This window comes from Moschus berezovskii, chromosome 4, assembly GCF_049115385.1.
Source record: "Moschus berezovskii isolate FMDL1 chromosome 4, NW_MosBer_1.0, whole genome shotgun sequence".
NCBI classification, from domain to species: domain Eukaryota; kingdom Metazoa; phylum Chordata; class Mammalia; order Artiodactyla; family Moschidae; genus Moschus; species Moschus berezovskii.
This window is the reverse complement of record NC_142463.1, coordinates 19,946,826-19,972,140: the sequence shown is the minus strand read 5'-3', so window position 1 is coordinate 19,972,140 and position 25,315 is coordinate 19,946,826. Positions and strand designations below refer to the sequence as shown.

Below are 25,315 nucleotides of genomic sequence, written 5' to 3'. Positions count from 1 at the left end.
GAGATATTGCTTCTATTTGTTATGACTAGAGAGAAACCCTGACTTGACTCACTATTCTTCAGGACTCTTGGAGAAAGGACCTGGGGTGAAGCGACTGAGCTTACTGGATGACAAGATACCTCCCAAGTCCCCACGCCCAAGACGTACCATCTGGCTGTCTCGAAGCCAGTCAGATATTTTCTCCAATAAGCCCCCACGTACAGTGAACGTCTTGGATCCCTACTACCAGCCACAACGAGTTGGTGCTGCCCGAGCCCCCAAAATCAACCCTTTCAGTGCTCGCCAGGACCTCAAAGGTGGCAAGATCAAGTTCTTTGACCTGCCCAGCAAGTCTGTCATCTCCCTGGTATTTGACCTGGATGCACCAGGGCCTGGAACAATGCCCATGGCTGACTGGCAGGAGCCCCTGGGCCCACCTGCTCGCCGGTGGCGTTCTTTGCCTAGTTCACCTGAGTTCTTGCATCAGGAGGCTTGTCCATTTGTGGGCCGGGAAGAATCACTATCTGATGGGCCCCCACCATGCCTCAGCAGTCACAAGTACAGAGTAAGGGAGATCCCACCATTCCGAGCATCTGCCCAGGCAGCTGTTCCAGCCCATGAGGCAATGGACTGCTCCAACCCCCAGGAAGAAAATGGTTTTGGGCCCAAGCCCCAGGGGGTCAGCCCATGCCTTGCAGGTGCCCCTGAGGAGATGGAGGTAGAAGAAGAAAGGCCAAGAGACTCAGCTCCAATCCCCTTCTCTATTTCAGGCATGGGCCTGAGGACCCAGGGAGAGCAGGATGGGTGAGCAGAGTTCATCCCCACCTCACCTGGGGACAGACCTTCAGCTGAAGCCACAGGGCCCCCTTGGTGTACAGCCTAAACTCTTCCTGGGGGCCCACAGAGCACGCAGGCTAAGCCAAGCCAGACTCATCTGTGAGGCTCCCACTGCCCAGTGGCTATGTGAGGTGAGGCAGCCATGAGAGGCCTTCCTAGTTAGAGCCAATGGCTGATAGGAAGCCTCTGAAATCCAGCAAGGAGCTCTGGCTCCCACCGGATCCCCGAGACTTCCCGACAGGACCAGAGGACTCCTAGTTCTAGTGTGAGCTGGCAGGCAGCTATTACCCCAGGTTCTTCTCCTACCCCAGGTCTGTTTCTTGCCCTTTCCTGGGGTGTATAAGCTAATGGGTGGAACCTGGAGCTGACCAGGAGACCATAAAGGGCATGGCTATTTCTCAGACCTGAAGACTGGGGTGCTTCTTGCCAGAATGTCTTAAGACACTTGAATAATTGCTGTTTGCACTTACTGCACAGCCAGACCATGTCACTACATTTCTATGCAAGGCAAGGCAGAGTGGTGGTCGTGGCTCTCAGCTAACCTATTCAAAGATCTTTTCCAGTTGATTAATCTATTTTCATATTTATGAAGGAGTCTTAATGTTCTGCCCTGAAAGACTTTCAACTTCGTGGTTGGGAGTGGGGCTGATTTTGTAGGCCTGAGGGCCTGCTCTGTGTATTTGTCAACACGTGATATACCCAACTGGTTTATACGTGGACTGATTTCTTCCCTTTCTGCTATGGCCGGAGTTACGGGAACAGTCTGTCCTAATAGAACCGCAATAAGAAATAACCAAAGATGAAGCTGGTCAGATATTTTCATATCTTGTTTCTGGTTTTTTTTTGGTAAAACTTTCCCAGGACACTTTGAGATTTAAAAATGAATAAAGTCGGTGTTACAGGTGCTGGTCAGCGTTCTTACTTGTACCCTTGTTCTTCAGCCTCTGGGGTAAATGCAGAGATGCCAGAGCAGTGCAACAGTATCTCTGCCAGGACCCTATCCTATCCCCGAGTAGTTGGGATTAAGTCACTCACAGGCTAGAGGGATCCAGATCCCTCTGATCCAGTCTCAGCTTTTCTTCCTAGGCCCTGAGTGCTGCGTAAAAGTTGGGTCAGCTGCTGCCCCAAGCCAGCTTCATCTTCTGGTTGTGGGCTTTGGAAGAACGGGAGAACTGGCTCTTAACCACTGTGAGGGGGACAGCTTTGCCACTCAGGTATACCTTGTTGTGACATTCAGGTAGCCATGGTTCAGAGCTACAGGGCTGGGATCCTTGGCTCACTCCCACATAGGCCATCACGTAACCTGTCATAAAGGCATCAAAACCAGCCCGATGCAGTCCATCCCCAGGCACTGGGTGAGGACCGACTTGACTCTCTGGCGCTTCTGAGGTGGCCATGTCAGTTGTGACTTGCCTCTCTGGCGCTTCTGAGGTGGCCATGTCAGTTGTGACTTGCCTCTCTGGCGCTTCTGAGGTGGCCATGTCAGTTGTGACTTGCCTCTCTGGCGCTTCTGAGGTGGCCATGTCAGTTGTCTCAGCACTTGTTGCTTTAGGCTCCATCTCCAGGTCATTTGTGTGACCTTGCTCAGAGCCAGGTTGGGTCCCAGTCTCATCCTCAACCACCTCCTGCTCAGTTTCCTCAGGCTTGAGGTCATCCTTACAGACCTGCTTGGTGGGAGGACTGTCTTCAGCTTCCCCAGCAGGCTGTTTCCCAGGCAGGCCCAACAAAGCCCTCCGCCGTTTTTCCTTACGTCGTCTCCGTCGCCGCTTGTCCTCCACCGCAGCTTCATCAATGTCAATGATAAGGTCAATATCATGGGACCGAGGACACTGTGGTCCCAGGGGGCACCAGCCATAGGCCTAGAGGTAGGAAAGAAGCTTAGAGAGGGTTTCTAGGGATCAAAGTCCCTTTCCCAGGAAATGGGCAGGTGTGCTCACCGAGAAGTTGTCACAGATGCTGGTGGAATGAGTACGGAAGGTGTGGGGGGGCGCACAGCAGCGGTAGTCAATATGGGCCCTCATGCTAGAAGGATAGCTGCAGAACTCCAGGGTCAGGTGTGGGCTGCCAGCTGCCCGCTGCTTCCCATTTTCCCGCTCACTGCAACATCACAAGAGGATATGAGAGTATGGGTTTTTGTCTGTCTTGTTCACTGATGAACCTTTGGCACTGGCACTCACTGAATATCTTAAGTGAATGAAATAATCAGGCTTATGCCAGGCCCCACCCCGTTCCCTCAACCAGTCCCTCACCATTTCCGGAAAGCATATTCTAGGTAGGAAGCCAGAAAGCGGGCATGAAACTCAGCAGCATATTTGGTGTCATAAATGCCAGCAGGGAACATTTCACACAGGTCAGCAGTGAAGGTTCCCAAGTTCTCGGGCAGGTGTGCGTAAAAGTTCTGGTAGAGGAACACCAAGTCTATCAGACCGTTGTGCAGTACCAGGGGCCGGCGGGCCCGGATCAGCTCTAGGAACAGTGTCCTCACTGACTGTCTCTGACTCTCATCACCCTAGGTGGAAAGAAAGGGGTCATCAGGAAGAATAGAGTGCCTTAGGAAACCTCTTTTGCAGGACACCTGTCCCAGGCAGCCTCACCTGGAAAGTTCTCCCTTGCTTTCATCTAATTTACTGCTATTCACCGGTATATCAATCTTGTTTCTCCAGCTCTGTCACTGGTGAGTCCCCATACTCCCTAAGAAGCAGATCCTCCCCAGTGTACCCACCCTAGAGGAGTAAGAAATGAATTCACAGAAGAGGCAGTCTCAAGGCTGAAGATCTACCTTGTCATTGCCCTTGTGGTAGGGGATTCCCTGAGCATACTGCCGGTTGAAGTTGAAGCCATGCTGTACCAGGAACTGCACAGACTTTGGTTCTATGACATACTCTTCCATGCACAGTAGGGTCAGATTGAACACTTGGGCCAGGTAGGAGTGTTCACCCTGGGAGAAAAAGAGATTGTGCTACATCCAGCCTTAAAAGAGAAAAACCTCATAGCTGATGTTCCTCGGTATCTCAATCCCTCCTTCCCTTGCCACAGACCTGGGATGGGGGTGAGAGTAACCCATACCTTGTCTGGCTGCTGCTTGAAGCAGGCGAGGCCCAGGGAGAGGATGGAACGGGTCCTGGCAGCATGACACACGGCCTTGTAACGTTCCTCGATGCACCTTGGGGTTGGGTTTGGGGTTGGCTGTGGCTGGGAGTTAGCCTCGTGAAAGACCCAACCACCCAAGACTGTGACCTCCACTCCAGGGTTGAAGTCTGCCCTTCCTGGCAAAGCTAGGACTAAAGAGACCAGGGCTTATACTTACTGGTTCAGCAAACACTTCCTGTCCCCAAGCCCACTCAGTTCCTATGGATCAGTAAAGGGAGAGCTGTGTTAGGTTCCACAGTACCAGCCCTTTAACCACCAACTGCTCTCCCAGTTCCCTAGCTCTCACCGTGTCCACAGCCACAAAGTTAGCGGTCTTTATGGCCAGGAGGAGGGATGGCCACATCTCCTTGAAGTTGTCACTTTGCACATCCACCACGGGAACCTGGACTACTAGCTCCTCCCCAGATTTTGTGCTTTGGCTGACACCACCTGGAGATAAGAAGGGTGATTGATATTAACGCTCAGGAAAGAGCCCAAGGGAACACAACACCAAACTAGGCCATGGCTGGGGGCAGGGGCAGCTCCCCCCTCAAGAGTTATATTACATATGCTTTATACACAGGACTGGAGTGAACAGTGCCCTGAATTTGGGGAGAGAAAACTTGGGTCTTCCAGTGGCTGATGTAAAATTCTGGGAGAAATTTTCCCCTTTAGCATCAAAATCTGTAAAGGCTGAACTAGATAATGTGTTGAGGTTCCTTTTCCCCATATCCTGCAGGAAATATTTTGCAAGGCTTGAGGACTTCAGGCCCTTTAATATCCCACAACGCTCTGTAACCGTTCCCATGGTGCCTCATAGCCACAAATGGCAGTAGCCAGTATGCGCCAGAGCCTAACAGATAACGCCCCAATCCGTCCCACTTCCTGTGGACCACAACTCCCAACCTCCCCCGATTAACAGCGCTATAAACTCCAAACTACATCTCCCGACATGCCCCCACGAGTCCTAACTAGCCTCCCAACACTCCAGGCTTCTGGAGGCGGGGCCGCGGAGCACACCGGGACATGTAGTCTCCTCGTAGCTGATCCAAAAGGAAGACGCTAGTCCTCTGAAACTTGAGGCCGGTTTCTTAGAACTACGAGTCCGACGCCCTCTGCTGCCGCGGAGCGCACAGGCTTTGAAAACGGCCCCTGGAAAAGCCACTCACCGTCTGAGACCGCGGGAGCTGAGGCTGCGCCATCGTCACTGTCGGCGGCCATGACACCGCAGCTCCCTCGCCAGTATAGTCACTGGGCACGGGGGACTTCCGCTTCGTCTCCCGTCTCGGTTCTGCAGTCGGGGATGGGGCGGGGTCTCACGCCCAGAATCGCAGAACGGTCGGACTTCCTTTAAGATCTCCTGGGTCTGGTGCGGAGGAGGCAGCCTGGCGCGCGCTGAAAGCCTATTGGCCGGCGTGGTTCGGCTCGCCGCCAAAATTGGCCGGGGCCACGCCCCCTGGAGTTTGTCGGTGAGCTTGGCGCGGGAGATCAAGCGGGAGGTAATTCCTTCTTCCCGTGCGACCCGGCGGGAAAGCAGGCTTTCGCGTTACGCTGTCCTCATCGACTCTGCCCCGGGGTGGGGGTTGGGGCTTGTATGTCTGTAGAGGATGAGATGATATCTGAGCTAAGCTTAAAGCAAGCGTAGAATTTACGCGGACTAGAGAGTGTGTGTGTGGGGGGGGAAGGATTTGGGAAAAGGCAAGCGCCTAGAGAGGGTGGAGAGCTCATTGCAATCCAGCAAGTGAAAGGATTGGGGAGGGGGAGGAGATGAGGCTGCGGAGGGTGAAAGCGACCGCTAGCAGGGACACATTTGAAACAATAGACGCGCGTGATAATGAGGACTTGAATTAGGCTCTAGCAGTGACAGCTTGTAAGCAATTAGGAGTTATAGTTGTTACTGAGGGGTTTTGGATTTGATTTCTGCTAGAGAGTTGTCCCTACCGTAGACCAGAACTTTCCCAAGAGCTCTGATTTCCACTAAGGACTCAACCTTTTCTCTCTGATTATTTGCTCTTTCCAATTAATCCCTTCTACTGAGTCTTTTCATCATCATTCTGAATTGTTTGGATTTCTCTCATTCTGGAAAAAAAGGGGTACTTTTTATGCAATTTGCCTGGCACTGTGCACAACAGTCAACAAAAGACACCAAGTTTCCTTTCATGGAATTTTACTGTTAAGTGGGGAAAGCAGACACTGATCAAAGAATCACAAATAAACATGAAATTATGATTAGTATAAGTGCAACAGTGGAGAAGTACAGAAGAAGGTAAGACTGGGGGGATCTGATTGGACATTTAAGTCAACACCTGAAGAGTGAATAAACATTTGGTAAAACAGAAGAGCTGGCCAAGCAGAGGAAATGAACTGGGTGAGGCCTCAAGGTGGACAGACACTTTGGGAATTGAGATAACTATTTCAGGCAAACATGGCTGGAGCACAGTGGGTGAAGGGATGAGGCAGATTGAGCTGTTTGTATCCTACAAAGATCCATTAAGAGGATTGACTCCTGAGAGCAATGGGTGTGACAGCCAAAGTCCTCTGGTGGCCTACAAAGTACTTGTAATCCTATTCCCCCCACCTTGTTTGAAATGGCAGCCCACTCCAGTATTCTTGCCTGGAGAAGTTCATGGATGGAGGAGCCTGGAGGGCTACAGTCACAAAGTTGGAAAGGATGAGCGACTTTCCTTTTCCCCTTCTTTACCTCTTTGGCCTCACCTACTACTCACCCCTTCCTCAATCCATTTCTAACCACATTGACTTCCTCATTCTACAAGCACACTGGGAACCCTGCTTAGGGCCTTTGCACTAGCTTCTCAGGATGCCTTTCCCACAGGTTATCCATATGGATAACTCCTTTAACTGCTTTAAATCATTTATCAAATATTGCTCTAAAAAGGCAACATTCCACCACCCTCACTTACTTCTTATCCCCTTCACAAGTCTACTTTGACTGTTTATGCTAGTTTTTATCACCTAACAGCCTATATAATTGGCTGCTTTTGTGCATTATTTTTTGTCGATTCCATAAACTCTATGAAGGCCCAGACCTTTAATGTTTTATTTATTGAAGTATTCCAAGTACCTAAAACTGCTTGGCACATAGTAGACACTCCATAAGTAATAATGGAAGTCAGTGAGTTGGTCAAGGAAGTTTTGCTAGGAAGCCGGTGTGTCTTGTGGATGGGATTGGAGGAGGAGGAGAGAACATTCCTCCATATAATGGGATAGAGAAGGAAAGGGAAGATGGAGGGAAGTTTATGCATTGGTTCTTTTTTCTGAAGGCAGAAGCAAGCTCTTTTGATGAAAATGAGGTGTGAAGCATAGCTAGAACATGGAAGCAATCTAGATGTCCATCAACAGATAAATGGATAAAGAAGTTGTAGTATATATACACAATGGAATATTCAGTTCAGTCACTCAGTCGTGTCCGACTTTTTGCGACCCCGTGTATCACAGCACACCAGGCCTCACTGTCCATCACCAACTCCTGGAGTTCACTCAAACTCACGTCCATCGAGTCGGTGATGCCATCCAACCATCTCATTCTCTGTTGTCCCCTTCTCCTGCTCACAATCCCTCCCAGCATCAGAGTCTTTTCCAGTGAGTCAACTTTTCACATGAGGCGGCCAAGGTATTGGAGTTTCAGCTTTAGCATCGGTCCTTCCAATGAACACCCAGGACTGATCTCCTTTAGAATGGACTGGTATTCAACCATAAAAAGGAATGCATTTGAGTCAGTTCTAATGAGATGGATGAACCTAGATCCTACTATACAGAGTGAAGTGAGTCAGAAAGAGAAAGATAAATACCATATTCTAACACATATATACGGAATCTAGAAAATTGGTACTGAAGAATTTATTTACAGGGCAACAGTGGAGAAACGGACATAGAGAATAGACTTATGGACATGGGAAGAGGGGAAGAGAGGGTGAGATGTATGGAAAGAGTAATATGGAAACTTACATTACCATACGTAAAATAGATAGCCAACGGGAATTTGCTGTATGGCTCAGGAAACTCAAACGGGCTCTGTATCAACCTAGAGGGGTGGGATGGGAAGCGGGTTTCAAAAGCGGGGGGGGGGGGGGGAATATATGTATACATATATACATATGGCTGATTCATGTTGAGGTTTGACAGAGAACAGCAAAATTCTGTAAAGCAATTATCCTTCAGTTAAAGAAAATGAGGTGTGAAGCAAAAAGTTTGAGGAGAGAGTTTGAACCAGAGTTTCAGCAGGGACTGCAGTATAGCCATGTATAGCTCTGCAGGCAGACCTTTGGAGTTTGAATCAAAAAGTTGCCTAATCACAAGCCTCAGCTTCCTCATAACTGAAATGGAGGTAATCCTAGAACATACCTCATGAGATTGTTAAGAGACTGAGTAAGAAATCTGGTAAAGCATTTGCATTGGGTCTGGCATGTATAACACTCACTAACTTAGCTGTTAGATAAAATGTAAAATCAGTAGCCAGAACAGTTAGGGAGCAGTGAAGATCAACCAGATGATTTCTCATTACTCGTGGGTAGGCAGCTGTGATTTACTAAATCAGGAAAAGATTAGAAATAAAAATAGCTCATTTCCCCCTCTTCCCAACTTGCCATCTGCTCTCAGGCAAATCTTTTACCCTCTCTGATTCTTAGTTTCTCTGTTTTTTTTTCCCTTTGCATTTTATTTTTAAAATCATCACTGAGGTTTCTCCTTTCTATAGGATAAAGGTTTAGACTAGATGATTACTAAGGACTGTTTCAGTGTAAATGTGCTGCATCTCTAAGGAGATAAACCTCTTAAACCTGAGCTCCCAGGAATACACAGATGCTCCTGCACAGGAGGCCTTGGTCCTTGACTCAGCTCAGCTCTGGCCTCTTATTTATGTCTCCAAGTGTATAATAATGCTGGTCCTACTAAGGCCACTTGCAGAAGTTCAGCCCTACTGGTCATACCTCAGTACCACAGCCAGCCAAGAGTAAGTCCATAAGCATCTGGGGAGTGCTTGAGAAAAGCTAGACACTATATGAATGGTGTGGGGAGGGAGGTAGCTTTACCCTCCACAGGACCCTAAGATTCAGCCTCACAGTGACTGACATACTTTGGCTGGGCCATTCTGTTCTAGCTGATCATGAAGAAGCCACGAGCAGCTGTGGGGAATCGAAGTGGTCGCAGGAAGCAGGCATCCAGCCAGAAGGGAAAGGAGAAATGTGCCTTCAGCAGCAGCCAGACCAAGCCATCAGCCCCCGGTGGTGAGGATCTGGGTCCTAATCAGACTCAGGGGCTGGTTTAATTGGCCGTGAAAGGGGGCAAATTCAGGCTGGGAAGAGAGCATGGTATGCATCAAGTCATTAAGGAACTAATTAAGGATCTAATTCTGACTTTGCTCTGTGACTTTGGGATAATTGCTCTGAATGGATACTTTCTTGTCAGTGACATGGAGTAGTAAGTAGTCTGTGCATTTCCTTCTTCACTTGGCTTTCATGGGATCCCTCCACAGGTGTATATTATGTTTGGCAGAAACTTGGATTTTCATTATGATCCAGAGACAAAGGAGCCAGGGGTACCACCCTGGAGAAATAAAGGCTAGAAACTTGACTTAGGCTGCAAAGCCCTAGAGCCTCTTGATCTGAGCTCAAGCAAGGGGTTGGGTGGGAGAAGCCTTAAGTGGACGGTCTGAAACCAGGCCTCTGGTGCACAGCCTGTGCAAGGATGATCCCTGAGATTTCTGAGACCCCAGCAGGGCCGGCCAGGCAGCAGAAGGCGTTATTGCAGGCCTCTGTCTCCCCGTACCATCTATTCAGAGATGTGGCTGAGGTCACAGCCTTCCAGGAGAGCTTGCTGGGCTGGTATGACCGAAAGAAGCGGGACCTACCCTGGAGAAGGCGGGTAGGAGGAAAATGGATGTGTGTGTGTGTGGAGGGGGTGGGATAGGAGGCTGGTGCCCTGTCCCCTCCACACTAACTGCCCATCTGGGATTGCATTGGCAGGTGGAGGGTGAGGTAGACCTAGACAGACGGGCATACGCTGGTAAGTATATCTCCTTGGAGCAGGGCTGCTTTGCCTGGACGACCTCAGGTTTGGGGTCTAGGAGCTGTGGGCTAAGAGTAGGGCAGTCAGCAGTGTCCTCATGCCAGCTCCTCTTCCCCAGTGTGGGTCTCAGAGGTCATGCTGCAGCAGACCCAGGTTGCCACAGTGATCAACTATTATACCCGATGGATGCAGGTGACTTCCGGGAGCAAAGGGAAGGGTCAGTCATGGTCCAGACCCCAAATGACTCCTTGGGGGTGGGGGTAAAATAAGGCCTCCTCCACTGCCTTCACCTTTGGCCTCATCTCTTTTTGTCTGCCTTCGGGCTGTAGAAGTGGCCAACGCTGCAGGACCTGGCCAGTGCTTCCCTGGAGGTAAGAACCACCCTAGGGTAGGGGGAATGGGGACTACTGAGGACCGATCCCTGACCCCTCTGACCTCTGACGCCATGCACAGGAGGTTAACCAACTCTGGGCCGGCCTGGGCTATTACTCTCGAGGCCGGTGGCTACAGGAAGGAGCCCGGAAGGTAAGGGGTTGACGAGGGGCGTCTGGGAGCCCCAGGACCTTGGGTGCCTCGTAACCCTGACCCTTCCTATTCCAATCAGGTGGTAGAGGAGCTTGGGGGCCACATGCCACGTACAGCAGAGACCCTGCAGCAGTTCCTGCCTGGGGTAGGGCGGTACACAGCCGGAGCCATTGCTTCCATAGCTTTTGGCCAGGTGAGCCCACCGCCCACCCCCATACTGTGCGTGCCCACCTACCTTCCTCCCAGACCAGGCTGACTCTGGACTCCTCTGTGCCAGGCCGCCGGAGTGGTGGATGGGAACGTCATACGGGTGCTGTGCCGTGTCCGAGCCATAGGTGCTGATCCCAGCAGCACTCTTGTCTCCCAGCACCTCTGGTAGGATACTGGGGTAAAGAGGAAGATTGGAAAAGGTGTCTCCAAAAGGTCTTTGGCTCAGAACAATATTCCCTTCTTGTAGGAGCCTAGCCCAGCAGCTGGTGGACCCAGCCCGGCCAGGGGACTTTAACCAAGCAGCCATGGAGTTGGGGGCCATAGTGTGCACCCCACAGCGCCCACTCTGCAGCCACTGCCCTGTGCAGAGCCTGTGCCGGGCACGCCAGAGGGTGAGCCACCCAAGGAAGGGAGGTAGTCAGGGGTCCTAGAGAGTGACCCCTGCCCCATGGCATCCTGCCCTGTCTGTGCCACTCAGGTGGAGCGGGAGCAGCTCTCAGCCTCACAGAGCCTGCCAGGCAGTTGTGACGTGGAGGAGTGTGGTGAGTGGCAGCCCCAGCTTTTCCCTGTGCCGTCAGGGAGCTGCCTGTGGCAGCCTCATTCCCTTTCATCCTACAACCAAGTCAGATTCTACAGAGCTGGGCAAAGACCTGCTCTTTGGGCTTGGCACCTGAGCCCACTCGGCCTGAGTGAGGCTCTTGGATCTCTCTTCCCAGCTCCCAGCACTGGACAGTGCCTGCTGTGTGCGCCTCCCACAGAGCCCTGGGACCAGACCCTGGGAGTAACCAACTTTCCCAGAAAGGCCAACCGCAAGCCCCCCAGGGAGGAGTGCTCTGCCATCTGTGTTCTGGAGCAGCCCAAGGCCCTTGGGGGTGCCCGCATTCTGCTGGTGCAAAGGCCCAACTCAGGTACCTGGATCCTGGGAGTGCAGGGAGGCGGCATGAGCAACGGGGAAGAAATGGAGGCGGCAGCAGCGAAGGCCCCACCGTGCCTGGCTGCCCTCCCTCTCAGGTCTGCTGGCAGGACTGTGGGAGTTCCCATCCGTGAATGTGAATGCAGAACCCTCAGAGAAGCATCAGCGGGAGGCCCTGCTGCAGGAACTGCAGAGTTGGGTGGGGTCCCTCCCAGACACCCACCTTCAGCACCTGGGGCAGGTGAGTGAGGAGGGTAGTGACCAGGAATGATGGCTTCTGTGGCCACATCCCCGGGTCAGTTTCAGCCTCTTGGCACCCCCTAGGTGGTCCACACCTTCTCTCACATCAAGATGACATACCAAGTATACGGTCTGGCCCTGGAAGAACACACCCCAGTGACCACCGTACCACCCGGCGCTCGCTGGCTGACCCGGGAGGACTTTCACACTGCAGCCGTCTCCACCGCCATGAAAAAGGCACTACCTTTGTTGTCTTCGTTGTGTTTTTTCGTGTTCCCTGCATGTTCTAAGTAAACCTATTACTATGTAAACAGATGAAGAACATATCTTAAACAAAAGTGCTGGGGCATGAGGTTAAAGGTAGAATACAGAGGTTTGTCTCTTTGGGGGAAAGATGCCAGCCCTGCACTTCCCTCTTCTCGTCTAGGTGTTCCGCATGTATGAGGGCCAACAGCCTGGCACCTGCAAGGTGAGTCTCTTGGCCGTCACCCAGCCGTCTTTCCCCAGGGCCAAATCTGCAGGTTTTCAGTGAGTTAAGTGATGCATGTTTGGGTGAACAGTCTCCATGACAGAGTTCACTGGGGCGAGGGGAACAGTTCTTGACCTGAAGACCTTACAGGTAGAGAGGGGACAGGAGCAAATGATGGAGACAGTCGTGTCAGTATGTGAAATGTTTGTACTCAGTTTTGTGGGATATGAAGTGGGGAGCTTCTATCATTTCTATCTGGAAGACAAGAATCAGGAATGGATGCTTGGAAGAAGCAGCTGGTAATCTAGGTCCTAGAACTAAATCATTTTCTCCAGATTTGGAAGGAGAATCAGCAGTAAAGATGTTCTTTCATGACCCCAAGAGTAGTGTGAGCCAAAGTGAAATACAATACAGCCTGTGAGCTGTTGGATTAGTTGGAGTTGTTAGCAGGACTGGCCCAGGCCAGTTAAGGCCGTGAACACCAGGCCCTGAGGATTTTAGGTGGAGAGAGAAGTCAGATTTGCCTGTTAGGAAGACTACCTTAGGCTGCCATTTAAAGAGTTGATTGATTGAAGAGTTAGATACTGGAAACAGGATGGAAGCTTTACAGTATTAAGGCTAGAATCTGAGCTAGATCAGTGGTATGGGGGGGCGAGGTGGAAGGAGAAGACTCTACTGTCACCTCGGTGTTTCCTTCCTTCATCTTCTGCACAGAGTTCCAAAAGATCCCAGGTGGCCACCCTGTCCAAACGGAAAAAGCCCAGCCCAGGCCAGCAAGTCCTGGAGAGTTTCTTTCGGCCCCACGTCCCCACTGATGCACCCAGCCTCAACAGTGCAGCCCAGTGATGCCTTTGGAATCTTCCACCCCGCTGAGAATCCTGTTTAATAAAATGCTTATTTTTGTAGTCATTCTGGAGGCTTCCCACCCTCTCCTGAGCCCCTTCACTTCTCACCTCTGAGGGACCCAGAAAGTGGTAGAGCTCTGTTTGGTGCTGACTTCTGCTGAGCTCCTAGCCAGCCCTGGGCAGATGGAGGAGGGGGGTGTTCTGTCCTGAGTGATCTGTCCTCCTCCAACCCCAGAAAGGGAGAAGGCAGCTGCAGGGAGCCCCTGCCAGTGGCTTACATCCAACACTATCCCGCCAGGTCTCTGATTGGAGCTGCGTTATCACCCTAGAGCAGGTGGTTGGGCTTAGCCCTGACTCAGCCCCTCCTTCCTGCAATGGCTTTTCCCTAGGGAGAGGGGAAGCACAGAGGAGAATTTATTTTGCCGAGACTCCTGTGCTCAGTGACTCTTTGGCGACCCCATGGACTGTGTGTGGCCCACCAGCTTCCTCTGTCCATGGAATTTTCTAGGCAAGAATGCTGGAGTGGGTTGCCATTTAGATCATTTGTTTAGGGATACATTATATATGTAGTGAAACAATGCAGAAAAACAGGTTTTTAATCATAATATTGGAGGTGTGGTGGAGAGAAATGAGGTCAGAAAGACATGAGGATTCAGAAATACTGGTTATGTTCTATTTCCTAATCATATAATTCTGTTATTCTTTACACTGCATACATATTAGATACAGACAATATGATAAATGTTTCACAGTTAAAAAAAATCCCACCTCTCTGGACCCCGTGAGAGTTTCAACTTCTGGCAGGTACTGATGAGATGGAAGCCCCTAAAGACAAAAGCTTTTTACTCCAGGCCTCCGTGAATGTCCCTCAGTTCCAGCAGGCCCTATGCCGAACTTTGCAGTGCTCTGGGACAGCCGGCTGCATCCAGCTTGGGCCCTTTGCAGGCTTCTTGGACCCTGGCAGCTTGCTCCTGCATAGACTGCCACAGGGCCCGAATGTTGCCCTCGCCAAAGCCAGTGGCTCCCTGTCTCTGGATCAGCTCCAGGAAGAAAGTATCCTCCGCAAACAGGGACTTGGTGAAGACCTGAAGCAGAAACTTGCCTCTGTCACCATCTAGCAAGACCCCTTGTTGGGCCAGCAGGTTAGGCTTGTGCCCCGCAGCCAGGATCTGCTCCTCCTTGCCTGGCTGCTGGTAGTAGGCCTTAGGAGGAGTCAGAAGCTGACCCCCAGCCCCTGCCACCCCTTCAGTGGCTTCCTTGATACTGGGTGTGTACAGCCCCACGTGCTGCAATCCAGGTCCCCTGTTCCGGACCAGAAACTGCTCCACCTGGTCCTGCCCACTGGTGGCCCTTGGCAGGGACTCTGCCAGCACAAGGGTGGGGACAGTGCTGCCATCAGGGCCCTGCAGAGCAGTGAGCCTCAGCCCGCCAAGCCCAGACCCTGCTGCCACCTCCAGGCCCAGCTCTGGATCCTCACCTGGGCTCAGTGGCAGGTGGTGAAAGCCTAGACAGTCGTGGAACCAGTGCATCAGTTTTGGGGAGCTGCTGGGGTTGCAGGCCAAGGTCAGGTGATCCACGTGGCTGAACCAGCCGGGGCCGGGTGCCGAGGGCACAGGGCTAAAGCCAGGCAGGAAGGGTCCACTGAAGCCAGTGCGCTCCAGCAGTGTAAGGCTGAGGTTGCCTGCTGGCGAGCTGACCACGGCATAGGTGGCAGCGCCCTGCTCATCTCGTACGCTGACAGGGGGCACCGGCACGCTGCAGCCCAGCGCTGCCAGCGCCCGGGCGGCAGCGCCCGCGTCGGCCACGTCGAAGCACAGGTTTGTGGCGCTGGGTATCCCATGGTGCGGGTCCAGGCCATACAGCGGCTCTCCGGGCCCCGCGCCCTCGTTCACCAAAAAGACAGCGTCGCCGCTGCGCAAAGCCAGCTGCCTCCAGCAGTCTGCCTCCCGCACCGCCCAGGGCTGGAAACCAAAGAGGCGCTGCAGATCCCGGGCGAGGGGCAGTCCCACCGGCACGTGGAAGGCGATATGACACAGACGGCGGACGGGCGCTGCCATGGCGGTCTGGATGGCGACCCTGGCCTGTCCTTCCCCTGGGGACGCTCACTTGTCGTTGAGAACTCCGAGACTTCAGCCCCTGGCTTGTCGTCGGAAGCCGGTGGAGTCCAATTTTGCCGGCAAAGCACCTTCCTCGATCTTTTTCTGGCAGAGGCCTCAGACGACCCCCTTGGGGGCTTGCAGTTCCTGCTGCCGAGCTACCGCAAACTGGAGCTTCCTGGGGACCACCAAGCCTGAACCGCGGCTTTTGAGAACCACGTGGAGGCACGGCAGGGAAGGGGCGGGAGAGGGGGCGGAGCCAGCGACTCTGCAGCTGCCCTTCTCCACCTTCCCGCTCAGCCTGTGTCGCAGACGGTACACCGGGGACACAGCCCTCCCATGGCCTCTGGCTGGGCCTCACCCTTGAGCACTGACCTTCCCATGGCCTCTGGCTGGGCCACACACCCTTGGGCACTGATTCTCCCTTCCCCCAACTTTCGAGATCACAATAGCTGCCTTCACTAGATTCCAAGCACTGGGCTCCCATTCATGCCCCAATCTCACAGCAAAGGGAATCAGATCTAGTTGGGGGAAAAGCCCGGGTTTTCTCCCTGCAAGCTCGGAATTTCTTAGCAATTTTCCTGCTTTAGCTTAAAATATTTGGAGAATTTTTCTTTTAAGTCCTAATGTTCCTAAAACTTAAAAATGCTTGAAGTTACAAATTTTCACTCTTTCTCCAAAATAGTGCAGAGAAATTTACGTTATAGGAAGATAGACCATTTATATAGCTCCTACATGCATCTATCTTTTGAGAAATCTCTCAGTTGCACCTCTTTTTTCAACCCCACTTCTCCCTTAATATGGTTTATCCTCCTTGTCCCAAACAAGAATTAGAGGGGAAAAAAAAACACTGGCTCAGGATCTGAAAGGAATAGCTGCATGGGTGTCCTTTCTCACCCTCCCGACTTTATTGAAAGAAAAGTGAAAGTCACTCAGTTGTGTCCAACTCTTTGCGATCCCATGGAATAGTCCATGGAATTCTCCAGGCCAGAATATTGGAGTGGGTAGCTGTTCCCTTCTCCAGGGAATCTTCCCAACCCAGGGATCAAACCCAGGTCTCCCAAATTGCAGGTGGATTCTTTACCAGCTGAACCACCAGGAAAGACTTAGGATTGAACAAGCCCTCCCTACTCTTTGCAGTTTCTTAATTGGGTACTGGGCCAGAGAAGCTTAGTGGGGGCACTTCTGGTCTTGTCATTCAGAACAGTGTGAGATCCCTGGGTTGAGGAAATTAGGAGTCTTCTGGAACTTCACCGGTAGCTCTTGAAGGGATTGGAAGGGCAAGAAGGGAAAATGGCATAAGCAAAAGTTTAGTGAGGGTGTGAGCCAAGCCCTCAGGACCCATGGAGCATAAGGTTGGGGAGATAGTGGAACAGATGCTATGGTCTGAGGCATTGCAAAAGAGATTCCTTTATCAGGCAGCCTGGTGTGACAACTTATTATTGAGTTTCATTGGCAAGAGGAAGAAGGATGCAACAAGGAGACAGGGCTTAGCAAAAGGCCTGGCTGAGTGTTCAGGCCTACAGTCAGTCAGCCAGTACCCAGAAGCTGATCATTAGTGGTGAAAGGCACTTTGTGCTGCTCTGCACACCAGTGATTTTGAGAACATGGGCTCCAGAAGCCATACAGACCTGGTATTAAAATTCACCTCCAATTCTGACTCAGTTCAGTTCAGTCGCTCAGTCGTGTCCGACTCTCCGCGACCCCATGAATCACAGCACGCCAGGCCTCCCTGTCCATCACCAACTCCCGGAGTACACTCAAACTCATGTCCACAGAGTCGGTGATGCCATCCAGCCATCTCATTCTCCGTCGTCCCCTTCTCCTCCCGCCCCCAACCTTTCCCAGCATCAGAGTCTTTTCCAGTGAGTCAACTCGTCGCATGAGGTGGCCAAAGTATTGCAGTTTCAGCTTTAGCATCAGTCCCTCCAATGAACATCCAGGATTGATCTCCTTTAGAATGGACTGGTTGGATCTCCTTGCAGTATAAGGGACTCTCAAGAGTCTTCTCCAACACCACAGTTCAAAAGCATCGATTCTTCGGCGATCAGCCTTCTTCACAGTCCAACTCTCACATCCATACATGACCACGGGAAAAACCATTGCCTTGACTAGACGGACCTTGGTTGGCAAAGTAATGTCTCTGCTTTTTAATATACTATCAAGGTTGGTGATAACTTTCCTTCCAAGGAGCAAGCGTCTTTTAATTTCATGGCTGCAATCAGCATCTGCAGTGATTTTGGAGCCCAAAAAAACAAAGTCTGACACTGTTTCCACTGTTTTTCCATCTATTTCCCATGAAGTGATGGGACCAGATGCCATGATCTTTGTTTTCTGAATGTTGAGCTTCAAACCAACTTTTTCACTCTCCTCTTTCACTTTCATCAAGAGGCTTTTGAGTTCCTCTTCACTTTCTGCCATAAGGGTAGTGTCATCTGCATATCTGAGGTTATTGATATTTCTCCCAGCAATCTTGATTCCAGCTTGTGCTTCTTCCAGCCCAGCATTCCTCATGATGTACTCTGCATATAAGTTAAATAAGCAAGGTGACGATATACAACCTTGACGTACACCTTTTCCTATTTGGAACCAGGCTGTTGTTCCATGTCCAGTTCTAACTGTTGCTTCCTGACCTGCATACAGGTTTCTCAAGAGGCAGGTCAGGTGGTCTGGGATTCCCATCTCTTTCAGAATGTTCCACAGTTTATTGTGATCCACACAGTCAAAGGCTTTGGCATAGTCAATGAAGCAGAAATAGATGTTTTTCTGAAACTCTCTTGCTTTCTCCATGATCCAGCGGATGTTGGCAATTTGATCTCTGGTGCCTCTGCCTTTTCTAAAACCTGCTTGAACATCTGGGAGTTCACGGTTTACATATTGCTGAAGCCTGGCTTGGAGAATTTTGAGCATGACTTTGCTAGCGTGTGAGATGAGGGCAATTGTCCGGTAGTTTGAGCATTCTTTGGCATTGCCTTTCTTTGGGATTGGAATGAAGACTGACCTCTTCCAGTCCTGTGGCCACTGCTGAGTTTTCCAAATCTGCTGGCATATTGAGTGCAGCACTTTCACAGCATCATCTTTCAAGACTTGTAATAGCTCAACTGGAATTCCATCACCTCCACTAGCTTTGTTAGTAGCGATGCTTTCTAAGGCCCACCTGACTTCACATTCCAAGATGTCTGGCTCTGTCAGTGATCACGTTATCGTGACTATCTTGGTCGGGAAGATCTTTTTTGTACAGTTCTTCTGTATATTCTTGCCACCTCTTCTTAATATCTTCTGCTTCTGTTAGGTCCATACCATTTCTGTCCTTTATCTGACTAGCACCTGTATAACTTTGGGCAAGTTGCTAACCTCTCTGAGCTTTAGTTTCTTCATCTGTAAAAACAGGAATAATAATAGTACCTAATCCATGGGATTGTTATGATTAAAAGAAGTAGTATATGGTATAGTATATTGATGAAGCACAAGCTGGAATCAAGATTGCCAGGAGAAATATCAATAACCTCAGATATGCAGATGACACCACCCTTATGCCAGAAAGTGAAGAACTAAAGAGCCTCCTGATGGAAGTGAAAGAGGAGAGTGAAAAAGTTGGCTTAAAGCTCAACATTCAGAAAACTAAGATCATGGCATCCAGTCCCATCACTTCATGGCAAATAAAAGGAGAAACAGTGGAAACAGTGGCAGACTTTATTTGGGGGGAGGGGGCTCCAAAATCACTGCAGATGGTAATTGCAGCCATGAAATTAAAAGATGCTTACTCTTTGGAAGGAAAGTTATGACCGACCTAGACAGCATATTAAAAACCAGAGACATTACTTTGCCAACAAAGGTCCATCTAGTCAAGGCTATGGTTTTTCCAGTAGTCATGTATGGAAGTGAGAGTTGGACTATAAAGAAAGCTGAGCGCTGAAGAATTGATGCTTTTGAACTTCAGTGTTGGAGAAGACTCTTGAGAGTCCCTTGGACTGGAAGGAGATCCAACCAATCCATCCTAAAGGAAATCAGTCTTGAATGTTCATTGGAAGGACTGATGCTGAAGCTGAAACTCCAATGCTTTGGCCACGTGATGCAGAGAGCTGACTTATTGGAAAAGACCCTGATGCTGGGAAAGATTGAAGGTGAGAGGAGAAGAGGCGAAAGTGGGAGGGGAAGCAGTGGGGGAAAGAGCTGGAAGCTGCTGAGGAACTGGATTTCCTCTGAGGCAGAGGGCACCTCGGGTACCCAGTTTCCTAGACTGAGAGCTCCATGAATTCAACCTCTTGGCCCTCCACACCCCCAACCTCGACCTCTTCTGACCTCGTCGTTGTATATGGTTGGATGGCATCACCGACTCAATGGACTTGAGTTTGAGTAATCTCCGGGAGTTGGTGATGGACAGGGAGGCCTGGCATGCTGCAGTCCATGGGGTTGCAAAGAGTTGGACACAACTGAGCGACTGAACTGAACTGATGGGTAAAATTGTGTTTTATATGGCAAGAAATGCCAATTTTAGCCTGTGAACCTGGGCCCAATTGTGGGGTGAAAGGGCTACTCCTTCCTAGGCCTGAGCACTGGGAAGGCATTGAGAGGGTACTGGCTTTGGTTGTGGATTCTGGGGGAAGGAACCATGGGAACAGGGTTCTGAGAGGGTTGGTACATAAAAGGTGATGTTTTGCCCCAGTTCTCATGATTAGGGCCCCAAGGGAGCAGCTTCCAAGTCTTTGGTCCAGGAGATGGAATTTCCACTCAAAGGCCCCAGTTATGGACAAAGGGAACAGAAACAGAACCCTTGGCCCATAACTTTTGACCTGGGAGAGGGTAGATTTCTGGAGGTTAAGTGAAGGCTGTCTGAAAGAAAAGGGTGACCTTAACTGTGGCACGTTGCCCTGCAAGGGCACTGTGCTTGACTCTGGCCCGGGGCATGAACTGGGCTCTGGAGACCAGCTGGGAGTAGAGAACTAGACTCTAATTCCTGTAGCCCTGCTGGCGTCTGGCTATGCCCAAAGTAGGACTCCTGTCCTCCTGACATCAGGACCCTGCAGAAGTTTCCCAAGAAGGGTCCTTGGAGCCTGGCAGGGATTGCACTTCTGCTGGGAGAAATATCAATAACCTCAGATATGCAGATGACACCACCCTTATGTCAGAAAGTGAAGAAGAACTAAAAAGCCTCTTGATGAAAGTGAAACAGGAGAGTGAAAAAGTTGGCTTAAAGCTCAACATTCAGAAGACTAAGATCATGGCATCCGGTCCCATTACTTCATGGCAGATAGATGGGGAAACAGTGGAAACAGTGGCTGACTTTATTTTTCTGGGCTCCAAAATCACTGCAGATGGTGATTGCAGCAATGATATTAAAAGACGCTTACTCCTTGGAAGGAAAGTTATGACCGACCTAGACAGCATATTAAAAAGCAGACATTACTTTGCCAACAAAGGTCCATCTAGTCAAGGCTATGGTTTTTCCAGTGGTCATGTATGAATGTGAGAGTTGCACTATAAAGAAAGCTGAGCGCAGAAGAATTGATGCTTTTGAACTGTGGTGTTGGAGAAGACTCTTGAGAGTCCCTTGGACTGCAAGGAGACCTAACCAATCCATCCTAAAGGAAATCAGTCCTGAATGTTCATTGGAAGGACTGATGCTGAAGCTGAAACTCTAATACTTTGGCCACCTGATGCGAAGAACTGATTCGTTGGAAAAGACCCCGATGCTGGGAAAGATTGAGGGCAGGAGGAGAAGGGGACGACAGAGGATGAGATGGTTGGGTGGCATTATCGACTCGATGGACATGGGTTTGGGTGGACTCCAGGAGTTGGTGATGGACAGGGAGTCCTGGCTTGCTGCGCTTTATGGGGTCGCAAAGAGTCGGACACTACTGAGCGACTGAACTGACTGATTGGGGCTACTGATGCTGAGGGTGGAGACCTAAGCAAACCGGCCTGTAGTACGCGAGGGCGAGAGGTGAGGTGGTGACGCCACGCCTAACACATCTGCCGTCTACAACGACAAGGTCAGAAGAGGTTGAGGTGGGGGGTGTGGAGGGCCAAGAGGTCGAATTCGTGGAGCGCTCAGTCTAGGAAGCCGGCTACCCGAGGTGCCCTCTGCCTCAGAGGAAATCCGGTTCCTCAGCAGCTTCCAGCTCTTTCCCCCACTGCTTACCCTCCCAGTTTCGCCTCTTTCCACACGGAGCTCTCACCCCAAGCTCCGCCCACCCCTCTCCCCGCACCGCCCACCCCTCTCCTCCCCGCCCCGCCCCGCCCTTCCCGCACCCCTCCCGTCCCGAGCTCCGGACTTACTCGCCTCCTCAGTAACACGCTCCGGGAAGGTCCCGCCTTTCTGGCGGCGCCTCTTCCGGGCCCCCCCCGCCCCTTTCAAGGAGGCTCCCTCTGTAGCTCTCACCTTTCTGGCTTTGCCCTCGCTCTTCTTCCACATGATTCCGTTCTCCTTGTGTCCTTGACTTTTTATAAGGAGTGACCTGTAACACCTTAAAGAAGGTGACTTTGTGTGTGTGTGGGGGGGTAAAATACACATATTTATCATGTTCCATTTTTAAGGTACAGTTCAGTGGCATTGAGTTCATTCGTGTTGTGCAATCCTTTTTCCACAGCTGAAGCGCCACCCATTAGGTAATTCTCCACTGGCCCCTCCCCCCAGCCACTGGCAACCACTCTTATCTTCCGGCATTCTTGCTTTGAGAATCTCATGGACAGAGGAGCCTGGTGGGCTACAGTCCATAGGGTCACACAGAGTCGGACACGACTGAAGTGACTTAGCATGCATGCATGAACACAGGTGGTGAAGAAAAGGATAGAGTTGGGGTGACAATCCCTGCGCAGTTGGAAATGCCTGTAAAATCAGTGAACTTGCTTTACTGATTTTCCTCTCTTTCCTATATATCTTCACTCTTTCCCTCTTAAGAGATCAATAGTTCTCTCTCATCTAGAATCTTCCATTCTGTAGTCAGATGTGTCATCTATTTTGCCACTGCCCCTCCCCTTCTGTCTCTCATCTTAAAAAAAAGAAACAAAAAACCCAAACTGTTCCTTTCTCTTCTGTCTTGCTTACTTCAACAACTATTTTTGTATAAATCTCCTCCCTTTCACAGTCAAACTCGTCAAAATAAGTTTTCTAAAAGTAAAGTTGACTTACAATATTGTGCTAGTTTCAGGTGTATAGCAGGGTGATTCAGTTATATATATATATATATTTTTTTTTTTTTTTTCCAGATTATTTTCCTTCTCCCCCCATCCCCTTCCCCTTTGGTAACCATAAGTTTGTTTTCTATGTCTGTGAGTCTGTTTCTGTTTTGTATTTTTCAACATTCCACATATAAGTGATATATAATATTTGTCTTTCTCTTCTAACTTACTTCACCTTGTGTGATGTTCTCTAGGTTCAAGCATGTTGCTGCAAATGACAATATTTCATTCTTTTTATGGCTGACTAATATTCCATTGTGTATATATACATATATGTATACATATATATATACACACCACATTAACAGATTTATTTGGCTGCAGAGGGTTTTAGTTGTGGGATGCAGGACCTTCCTTGAATCATGAGGGATCTTTTGTTAAGGTGCATGGACTCTTTAGCTGTGGCACACAGGCTCTGGAGCATGCCGGCTCAGTGGTTGCACTGCCCAGGCTTAGTTGCTTTGTGGCATATTGTATTTTTAGTTCCCCAACCAGGTATTGAACCCATGTCTCCTGCATGGCAGGGCAGATTTTTAACCCCTGGACCACCAGAGAAGTCCCCCACATTTTTTTTTTTTTGATTAAACATTAGTTCATGGAACTAACATATGCAAAGTAAAAAAATGAGAACAAAAATTGATTTTCCAAGTACTTTTTTCTTTCTAGTATTTCATTTATTTAATAAATATTTGTTATACTATGTATGGGGGACTTTACTATCTGCTAAGAGCACACACTCACATTTGACATCGTCCCTACTTTTAATCTAGTTATGGATAATGGATGTTTGTAATAAGAACAAAACCCTCTAAAACACACAGTAACTCATTAAGCAAAAATAGGTGAGGAGACTGAGGCAAAGAAGAGTTAAATAATTTGCCCAAGTCAGCAAATAAAACAGCTGGTAAATGGAGAGGATGTAATTACAAAATTTTTTAAATTTACAAATTTTTAAAGTTTTTTTAGTCTCTTAATCATTACAGTGCATTTCTTTTCTTGGGATTTTTGTTTATTTGTGTTTTAGCCATCCCTCATGGTTTGCAGAATCTTAGTTCCCCAACCAGGGATTGAACCCAAGCCCACAGCAGTGAAAGTGATACTAGAAAGTGTCTTAACCAGTAGACTGCTAGGGAATTCCCTGCATGTGTCTTTTTGTATTAGAGTTTTCATCTTTTCCTGATATCTGCCCAGGAGCGGAATTGCTGGCTTGCATGGTATCTCTATTTTTAGTTTTTTAAGGAACACCCCCATACTGTTTTCCGTGTTGGTTGTACCAATTTACATTCCTACCACCAGTGTAAGAGCGTTCCCTTTTCTGCACACCTTCTCCAGTATTTATGATTTTTTGGATAATGGCCATTCTGACCAGTGTGAGTTGGTACCTCACTGTAGTTTTGATTTGCATTTCTCTAATAATTAGCGATGCTGAACATCTTTTCATGTGCCTGCTGACCAGGTGTATGTCTTCTTTGGAGAAATGTATGTTTAAGTCTGCTGCCCATTAAAAAACTAGTTATATCAATTATTATATAGATATATAAATTACATAAATTTTCACTGTATATTACTCGCAATAAAGATCCAAACATATGAAAGACCATAAAATGAAAAGTAAAATTCTTACGCTGACTACTCTGCAGAAGTAACCACTATGAAGAGTTTCTTATGTATCCATTTTAAGTATTTTCTATTCATTTATACAAGCATATATATGGCATATTTTTTTCTTGATAAATCCAGCCTTAGGTATGTACCCACTTTAATACATACCAATCTAACATGTTCTTTTTAATGGACATATAACATCTTGTCGCATGGATGTATTACAGCTAATTTAACCAGCCCCCTGTTGATGAATATGTTAGTTATATTTCACTTCAGCTATTTATAAAATGGCACAGTAAACACCCTTTCTGTAAGTCATTGTGCATGGGTAAAGTACATTTATAGTCTAACTTCTTGGAAGTAGAATTGCTGGGATAAAGACTATGTGTGTTTTTAATTTTCATAAGTTCTGCCTAACTGCCATTCAAAAACAATTGTACCTAATTACACTCTCACACTCTTGAAGTTACTAGCACATCCATCTGCCTGAATTGCTAGGGCTTCCCTGGTAGCTCAGTGGTAAAGAACCCGCCTGCCAGTGCAGGAGACAAAAGATTTGATCCCTGGGTCAGGAAGATCCCCTGGAGGAGGACATGGCAACCACTCTAGTATTCTTGCTTAGAGAATCCCATAGACAGAGGAGCCCGGCAGACTACAGTCCATGGGGTCACAAAGAGTTGGACTTGACTGAAGTGACACAGCACACACATTCTCACTGGTAACTTGTGATAGTTTACCCAAATTTATTGAAAGAATTGGCTTCAGTTACTTTCTCCACCTCTTTACCTCCTGTTTATAGCACAACTCACTTGACTTCTCTCAATCATTCCACTTTAAAAGGATCTAAGGTTACTAATGATCTTCAAGTTGTCCAGTCAAAAATTTCCAGATCTCATCTCACTGCCTCTCAGAAATGTTTTATGGGGTTGACCATGCTTTTCTTTCTGAAACACTCTGGCCCTGGCTTTTATAATACCGTACTTGCCTGGTCTTCCTCTGCCCACTTGTAAAGGTTGGTGCTGCTCAGGGCTTCAGTTATCATCTGCAAGTGTATGACCCCCACATTATTTCCTTCTTCCTAACCTGGAGAAGATTCTTGAGAGTCCTTTGGACTGCAAGGAGATCAAACCAGTCAATCCTAAAGGAAATCAACCCTGAATACTCATTGGAAGGACTGATGCTGAAGCTGAAGCTCCAATACTTTGGCCAGCTGATGTGAAGAACCAACTCATTGGAAAAGACCCCGATGCTGGGAAAGATT

At 49.2% G+C, this 25,315-nt stretch overlaps 4 protein-coding genes across 7 annotated transcripts in view; 2 read left to right on the top strand and 2 right to left on the bottom strand.

The window, feature by feature from the left end:
• Window positions 1-1,482, top strand: part of TESK2 (testis associated actin remodelling kinase 2) — a 143,060-nt gene extending 141,578 nt beyond the window's left edge. For all 3 annotated transcript variants that reach the window (XM_088835254.1, XM_055401508.2, XM_088835253.1), the window contains one exon: window positions 63-1,482. In XM_088835254.1, coding sequence (XP_088691380.1) covers window positions 63-787 — 725 coding nt within the window. In that variant the 3' untranslated portion in view covers window positions 788-1,482. The remainder of the gene's footprint in view (window positions 1-62) is intronic.
• Window positions 1,483-1,625: 143 nt separating this feature from the next.
• Window positions 1,626-5,248, bottom strand: TOE1 (target of EGR1, exonuclease). Its single transcript, XM_055401509.2, has 8 exons — window positions 5,115-5,248; window positions 4,253-4,395; window positions 4,124-4,164; window positions 3,883-3,979; window positions 3,596-3,754; window positions 3,066-3,325; window positions 2,754-2,913; window positions 1,626-2,675 (listed from the first exon to the last, which is right to left on the bottom strand). The coding sequence occupies exons 1-8, from the start codon at window positions 5,164-5,166 to the stop codon at window positions 1,929-1,931; spliced, it is 1,659 nt and encodes a 552-aa protein (XP_055257484.2). The 5' UTR covers window positions 5,167-5,248; the 3' UTR covers window positions 1,626-1,928.
• A 62-nt stretch (window positions 5,249-5,310) lies between these two features.
• On the top strand, window positions 5,311-13,235 carry MUTYH (mutY DNA glycosylase). Of its 2 annotated transcripts, none has more exons than XM_088835252.1 (16): window positions 5,311-5,444; window positions 9,062-9,188; window positions 9,680-9,825; window positions 9,927-9,966; window positions 10,088-10,161; window positions 10,299-10,340; window positions 10,423-10,494; window positions 10,574-10,687; window positions 10,772-10,869; window positions 10,952-11,096; window positions 11,183-11,246; window positions 11,421-11,612; window positions 11,716-11,858; window positions 11,942-12,094; window positions 12,285-12,326; window positions 13,041-13,235. In XM_088835252.1, exons 2-16 carry the CDS (start codon window positions 9,068-9,070, stop codon window positions 13,170-13,172), a joined length of 1,578 nt encoding a protein of 525 aa, XP_088691378.1. In that variant the 5' UTR covers window positions 5,311-5,444; window positions 9,062-9,067; the 3' UTR covers window positions 13,173-13,235. The 2 variants fall into 2 exon arrangements, with proteins under 2 accessions (XP_088691378.1, XP_055257482.2); XM_055401507.2 differs by having other exon boundaries at window positions 9,677-9,825.
• Window positions 13,236-13,838: 603 nt separating this feature from the next.
• Window positions 13,839-15,883, bottom strand: HPDL (4-hydroxyphenylpyruvate dioxygenase like). The gene has a single exon (XM_055402746.2). The coding sequence runs from the start codon at window positions 15,226-15,228 to the stop codon at window positions 14,056-14,058; it is 1,173 nt and encodes a 390-aa protein (XP_055258721.1). The 5' UTR covers window positions 15,229-15,883; the 3' UTR covers window positions 13,839-14,055.
• Between the last annotated feature and the right edge of the window lie 9,432 nt (window positions 15,884-25,315).